The 7,500-nt window shown below is 49.3% G+C and overlaps 2 protein-coding genes across 3 annotated transcripts in view; both read left to right on the top strand.

The window, feature by feature from the left end:
- Positions 1-3,635, top strand: part of jmjd6 (jumonji domain containing 6, arginine demethylase and lysine hydroxylase) — a 23,910-nt gene extending 20,275 nt beyond the window's left edge. Inside the window, exon 8 of the mRNA XM_080834861.1 lies at positions 1-3,635. This exon is cut by the window's left edge and continues 1,090 nt beyond it. The gene's annotated coding sequence lies outside the window, so the exon portion shown is untranslated.
- Positions 3,636-4,881: 1,246 nt separating this feature from the next.
- Positions 4,882-7,500, top strand: part of LOC308362454 (uncharacterized protein) — a 30,480-nt gene continuing 27,861 nt past the window's right edge. For both annotated transcript variants that reach the window (XM_080835109.1, XM_080835108.1), the window contains exon 1: positions 4,882-5,398. In XM_080835109.1, coding sequence (XP_080691235.1) covers positions 5,081-5,398 — 318 coding nt within the window. In that variant the 5' untranslated portion in view covers positions 4,882-5,080. The remainder of the gene's footprint in view (positions 5,399-7,500) is intronic.

The raw sequence follows: 7,500 nt of genomic DNA, 5'->3' as shown, positions 1-7,500 counted from the left end.
CCCCCCCCCCCCCCCCCTCTCCAGTGTCTGCTGGTCTTCACTCACGTAACCACCCCTTGATCTGTGTGTGTGTGTGTGTGTGTGTGTGTGTGTGTGTGTGTGTGTGTGTGTGTGCATTTGTATCTGTGTCCGACACCATATCCAGTCTGCAAGATCTGCTAGCTGAAAACACCACTGCTCATGTCTGCTTCACCCCCAAGGGCAGAGCAGCTCACACACACACACACACACACACACACACACACACACACACACACACACACACACACACCCTGAGATGAGCCCTGTGTGTGTGTGTGTGTGTGTATGTGTGGAGGGTGGGGTAAGATGAGCTCTGTTTGTGTGTGTGTGTGTGTGTGTGTGTGTGTGTGTGGGGTAGGGTGAGATGGGCTCAGTGTGGAGGGCATCCGCGGCAGAAAGGCCTTAAGTGGATGATTCAGAACTCCAGCTGTGCTCTGAGCAGCCAGCCTGATCAATGGACATGATTACATCTGCCCAGTGGCCACATTATTGTCCCGTTGCCTAGAGACCAGACCGTCACCGTGGTGATGAGAGCAGAATTTTCACAGCATTCTGGTTGTTATGGTGCCCAGGATGAATCTGATTATGATGTAACCTCTTGTCCCCTTTGGACTTGATCAGTCGCACCATTTCAGGACACACACAGACACATACACACACACACACACATACACACACACACACACACACACACACACACACACAAACACTCAATCCTTTTGTATGTTCTCATTTGCTTTGAACTTTCTAGTTGGCTCACACTCCCTCCACCGCGCACACACACACACACACACACACTGCAAACACACAACTCTGCACCTGAGATGTTTTGGTTTTAGTATATTGTTTTCTTTTGTCTGTGTCCTAATGATGAGGCAGGAATAGCCTGCTTATGGGTGGTAGGCCACTGGAGATTAAATTAACTGTAATCAACACTCTCTCTCACACACACACACACACACACACACACACAGCTAAGATATGATATATTTTTCCACACACACTGTCTCTCTCTCACACCCCCTCCCGTGTGATGTGTGACACACTGATTAGAGACAGGAAGTGTGTGTCCTCTGGGGGTTTCTGTAGCTTAATGAGGACGGCTGCTACGGAGACCCACCAGTGGGAGTCTGGGCCACCCATGAGTGAGACACACAGACACACACACTCTCGCACACACACACACACTCACGCACGCACGCACGCACACACTCACGCACACACACTCACACTCACACTCACACTCACACTCACACACTCTGGCCACTCACGCACACACTCACGCACACACTCACGCACACACTCACACTCAGGCTCACCCGTCTGCTCTGGAGTGTTTTGAAGAGCACTGTAACCTGCCTGCGCCACAGCACCAGATGGCACTGGGTAACTGGGGTAACCGGGGTTGGAGCCGGCCTGTAGATGAAGTGGGTAACCGGGGTAACCAAGGTTGAAGCCGGCCTGTAGATGAAGTGGCTAACCGGGGTTGGAGCCGGACCTGTAGATGTGACGTGGGGCCGCGGCCATGGTAACATGATCTCCGTAATGTACACACACGGGAGCAGCAGGGTCCTGGTGAAAGGTCAAAGGCCACGACCTTAAACAGACCCCACCTGTGACAGCCAATCACATGTACTGATATTGATACTTCTGCTGGGCCCAGTCTCCGCACGGTTACTAGGGTTACTGAAGCTCACCCACAGCCCATCACATGTACTGATATTGATACTTCTGCTGGGTCCAGTCTCCGCACGGTTACTAAGGTTACTGAAGCTCACACGATGGTGCGCTGTTGGTTTTTGGGGATAGTCTCTAATCTACTCGAGATCCAAATGCTCTACTTGCTATTCTCATCTGTACTAGTGATGTGCGAACGGTTTGGGTCAGGTGTGTATCGCACACACACACACACGTGATGTGCAATCGGTTTGGGTCAGGTGTGTATCGCACACACACACACGTGATGTGCAATCGGTTTTGGTCAGGTGTGTATCGCACACACACACACACACACGTGATGTGCAAACGGTTTTGGTCAGGTGTGTATCGCACACACACACACACGTGATGTGCAAACGGTTTTGGTCAGGTGTGTACCACTAACACCCTATCGCTTAGGGCCGTCTGCTTCCCCTTGCTCAGCTGATCAGCAGAGGATGCAGTGGAGAGCTGATCTGCTCCGTGTGTGTGTGTGTGTGTGTGTGTGTGTGTGTGTGTGTGCAGTGGAGAGCTGACCACGCCAGGGCTGATCTGCTCCCTGTGTGTGTGTGTGTGTGTGTGTGTGTGTGTGTGTGTGTGTGTGTGTGTGTGTGTGTGTGTGTGTTCAGTGGAGAGCATACGTCTCTGTGCCCCTACACCGGTGTGGCACGCATACGTCCCTATGGCTACTCCAGCTGAACCGGTGTGCCATCTCCGTGCCGGCGGAAGTTTAGATTAGAGCCACCCGACCCAAAAGCACTCGCTCGACTGTGGACTGAACCGGTCCGGTCCGGGGTCAAAGGTCAAGGGTCATATCTCCTCTGCTGCTGGGAGTGTTGAGTCACCTTAAACGCCATAGTGCTTTTATTATTATTGTTGTTATTGTTGTGTGAACTCAGTGCCATTAGACGCGGTAGTAAACATATCTGGCCTCTTTTAAGAGCCTCGCCCAGTTTCCTGCGGGGTGTGATCCACTGCCTGGTACTGGTTCTGGTTCTGGCTCAGACCTGCTAGTCCTGGGTCCGGATCTGTCTCGGAGTCCGCTGGTACCAGCACCGGGACTTTTAGAGGCCGAGTGCTGCGGTGTCATGAGGTGGTGATCGATCCTTCTTTAGATCCGGAGAGGGAGGTTTGCCTGTGTGTGTGTGTGTGTGTGTGTGTGTGTGTGTGTGTGTGTGTGTGTGTCCGGTTTGGCCTGCAGTGGACCCGCGGGGATGAAGAATCTTTCTGGTAGATTAAGAAAAAAAAAGGAATCCTCCATTTGGGTCTGCAGAAAATTCTGCACATCTGGAGATTTCACTCTCCTTGCGTCTTTATCAACATTTCACTTTTTGTGCTGTAGGGGGCATCAGACCCTGCATTACACACACACACACACACACACACACACACACACACACACACACACACACACACACACGAAGAGAGACACATTCACAAAGATAGCATTTTCTACGTTGGCATTTATTAAACATGTAGGTACACAGTCTCTAACGCCAAAGTCTTCTCTCTCACACACACACACACACACACACACAGACACACACACACAGAGTCTTCCTCTGTCCATATTAACAGCTGTGAAAACATGATGTGAAAGCACCTTTAGGCCTGAGCAGTTTTGGTTCCATTACTGAAGCACATTAGCGGGTAGCGGAACCGTGTCGACCCGTTTCGGAACTGAGCTAAAGGAAACTGAGCTGGGCCAGAACCGGGCCAGACATGGGCCAGAAGTGACCCGGGTTCGGCCGCCATCGGTCCACCCTCTCTTCTTTGGTGTGCTGTGATGTAATGGGAGGTGTCCTGATGTCGAGGGAACCAACCGGTCCTTCAGTTTGTCCGTTCGCTCTAGTGCTTTACTAGGCTTCAGCGTGTGGCAGGGTTCAAAATGCTGGGGCTCCTGTGTGTGTGTGTGTGTGGGGGTGGGTGTGTGTGTGGGTGGGCGAGGGTGTGTGGGTGGGTGGGCGGGGGTGTGTGTGTGTGTGTGTGTGGGGTGTCACGTTGCTCTTTATTCATGGCTTCTGTTCCACTAAAAGTGCCTGTTTTGTGCGTCTGATCGATTGATTGATTAATTGTTTATTTGTTTGTTTGTTTGTTTGTTTGTTTTCTTATCATGGTGTTTGATTGGTTGTGGCCAATTAGAGTCAGTGGGTCAGATATGCTGTTTCCTGTTTCCTATATTAAATACATCAGATCAGATACATTTTGTCTGTTTCAGTGAAGAAGACATGACTGATTTTGTTTTTTTAACGAGTTAAGAAGACCTGTTTGTGTTGATTCTGATTGGACCTTGGGTTGGGGGGGGGGGGGGGGCGGGGCATTCAAGTACTTGGTTAAGTGAAATTAGCTCGTAATAAGCGGTAAACCCTCTAATAGAAGAGACCTATGGATTAACCCTCCTAGCAAAACAAAGCCATAGGGTTCTTCTTTTAGGAGGTTTACCACTCTAAATTAACTTCCTACCTGGAATATCTGCCTGGTCTCCTCCGCAGGGTCATTGGTCGTTGTTTCCTCCCTTGGGAAACAGGTTAAAAGAAAAAAATATACTTATTGATTCAATAAAATTTTCTTATGTATCAACTTGTCCATGTGTCCATGTCTTTTTATGTAGTCATTTTGTTTTATGTTGTGACTCGGCCAGTCATAAATGTCCATTATATACAGACAGACATGCCAACAGATCATCCTCTGAAGAAAGATCACATACCCAGATGGCAATGCTCAGAAACAATATAAGGAAATATTTGTCTGACCTGTCTTGATATCTTAAAATAAATGTAATCGGTTAAGTGTCCATATTTTATGTCTGTTTCCACCACCGATCTTAATCAGACGTGCTGATGAGCTGTTCGACACGCGCGCATGCCCTTCATCTTTGACGTTAGGTGTAGTTTTGAGCGCTGTGGCCTGTTTAGGCTAATCCTTGTTTTTCTTTCAGGACAGGTGGCCACACAAACTTCTCCAAATGTGATGTGTGATCTCTTAATTTACTAAATGAGGGTTAAAATGGGCGATAGGTCACATTGTTCATTACCTAAAAGTTACATGCGGTTACGTAAGCAAGGTGCAGATGCTAGCCTACTTGAGAAGAGCGCTCTGTTTGGCCGCGCGGAGGAAATGACGCGCCCCGCTGAGGCATGAAACGGAGCCTACACGCGCAGCTTTATCAGATTGGGCTGAGGCGCGCGGACGGGATGCTCCTCTCGCGGTGAACTGAGCACGACTCTAATCTACACAACACAGACGCGAGACGCCACATACGGGAGAGCTTTACATGTCCTGACAAGACACAGACAACAATCACACACACACAAAGTAACATTTCTCGCGTAGCAAGTCCGAACTCACACACATTGCAGCCATGGCCATAGACGCGGGGCTAATTCTGCCCGCTATATTTTTCACAATTATTGCCGTTGTCATCGCGTCCGTTTTCTTCAAGAAAGAAGCTCCGAAGAAGAAGAAACAAGAGGAGGCTCCAGCTCGCTACGTGGAAAGCTACCAGTGTTCATCCGAGCCGATTGAGATTCCTGCTCTGGTGAACCACCCGATTTTCGGTACCACCGTAACCGTAGCAGAAGCCAAACCCGAGGTCGTGAAGGCTGAGGAGCCCGTCGCCGTTACCCCCGTAGTGGAGGAGATTGCCGTCGCTGAGGCACCGGTGGTCGAAGCCGTGCAGGTGAGTGTATCGCGCCCCTAAGAGGGCGGGGGGGGGGGGAGGGGGTCTGGATGTCGAAGTTAGATTCTAATAATGGTCAACTTTGAATGATATACCACGCGCGAGCCCACCTGCTGCCGCTTAGTTTTACTTGCAGGCAGTTCACGGCAGCGCTCGTGTTGGTTAAACCCGCAGATAAGTGGTTTAACGGCGGAGGGAGCGTTAAACCTGCACGCTCTTGATAAATTGTTGCAGCTCAGCGTTTAACGCACGCATCACTGTCACGGACGCGTCGCAATCCTTTCCGTTTGGAAGTTTAATGCCTTATGGGATCTTACCAGGTTGTCCACTCTTGCGTTTTAATTGTAATGTCATCCTGGCCATGTTTAAATGTTATAATCTAAACTCTCAGGGGTGATTTGGCTTTCCACGCTAGGAACTCGGTCCCTATTCTATCTTTCAATGCTTGTGTTCGGTTTCTAGGCTTGGAGCCTATATTGTTGCGCCCCTGCCTTTAAACTAAAGTGGCTCAAACACAAAAGCTACTTCTCAGTTAGCCCGTATGATTTTTGGGAGGTTTTCCACCTTAGTTAGTTAAGGAAAATGTTAGGTGAGTTAGGTCTGTGTGTGTTAGGTAAGGCAAATGTGTGAGTTAGGTCTGTGTGTGTTAGGTAAGGTAAATGTGGGTGTATGTCTTAGGTGTGTGTGTGTGTGTGTGTGTGTGTGTAAGGTTAGGTAAATGTGCACGGCAAGTGCCCCTCCCACTATGTGCACTCCAGCAGACTACTGATCCCAGCTCCCAGCCTGCAGTAAGTGTTTGACTTATCGCTCTTCTTCTGCCACAGCGGCCTTCACGCCTCAACCTTTCTGACATCTCCCTATTTGCATATTTAACTCGAGGCCTTTTAAAAAGAACGGGAGTCCATGTTCTAATATGCCCACGGAAGGTGTAACCGGAGCCTCCAGCATGCCAGCGGTGAATACATTGGAGAGAGCGCCTATATTTGGTGTCCAGTACTTACATGTGCTATATTTGCATGTGCAGCATATGTACACGGTGTCACACACATGGTGACACACACACACACACACACACACACACACACACAGACACGGCTCTTGGAAGAGTTTGAGAGGGGAGAGAGAGAGAAGGAGTGAAAGAAAAGACAGGAAAGAGAGAGAGAGAGTGAAATGGGAGAAAGAAAGATAGAAAGGGGGAGAACAGGTGGGTGTGACAGCCCACTACACACACACACACACACACACACACACACACACACTTGAGAAACGTGTCCCTTAAGGCAAACTTTAGGCAACTGTGGACACAGTAGCTTATTCTTCTCTCTGAACATTCGAAAACGCCAGTTGGCAGAGCCGTGTGTGTGTGTGTGTGTGTGTGTGTGTGTGTGTGTGTGTGTGTGTGTGTGTGTGTTTGTACTCTGGTAAGTGCCAGAAGTTTCCTGTCCAAGACAAATCTGCTCTGTTGTGTAGGCCTGGCAGATCCCTTCTCCCTGATAGTGAGTCTAGTAGCCTGCCGCAGTCTTGCACACAGCACAGACCCGATGACACACACACACACACACACACACACACACACACACACACACACACACACACACACACACACACACACTTCTCCCTCTTTATGAGTCCAGTAGCCTGCAGCAGCCTGGCACACAGCACAGGCCTGTCCTGGCGACGCTACGAAATTCCCGGCCAAAATGTCCAGCTTATACAAAACATCACACATAAACACGTGTGTGTGTGTGTGTGTGTGTGTGTGTGAAACCTGGTGTCTAGATATCAACAGATGACAGTGCATTTCTGTGCTCCTTTTCTCTCTCTCGGAACGCTTGAAAAGTGTGTTAAAAAGCTGTAACTGCCAACTTTATCAGCAGCTACATTTTCGTAACTTATTCTTTCTTTAGTTTCACATCTTGGGTTGCTAAGCAGGACCGTTTGACAGCTTTTGATCGCATCAAATTAGAATAAATAGAATCATAAAATGTCTGTCGTGATTGTCTTGTGAAAGTGCAAATGGCAGGCAGGCACGTTTAGTTGCCCTTCCTAGATGTCTAACTGCCCCCCCCCCCCCCCCCCCCCCCGGGGCAACAGTCTCACTG

Source organism: Sprattus sprattus, assembly GCF_963457725.1.
Source record: "Sprattus sprattus genome assembly, chromosome: 3".
NCBI lineage: Eukaryota > Metazoa > Chordata > Actinopteri > Clupeiformes > Clupeidae > Sprattus > Sprattus sprattus.
The sequence above is the reverse complement of the archived record's forward strand: the minus strand, read 5'-3'. Positions and strand labels throughout refer to the sequence as shown.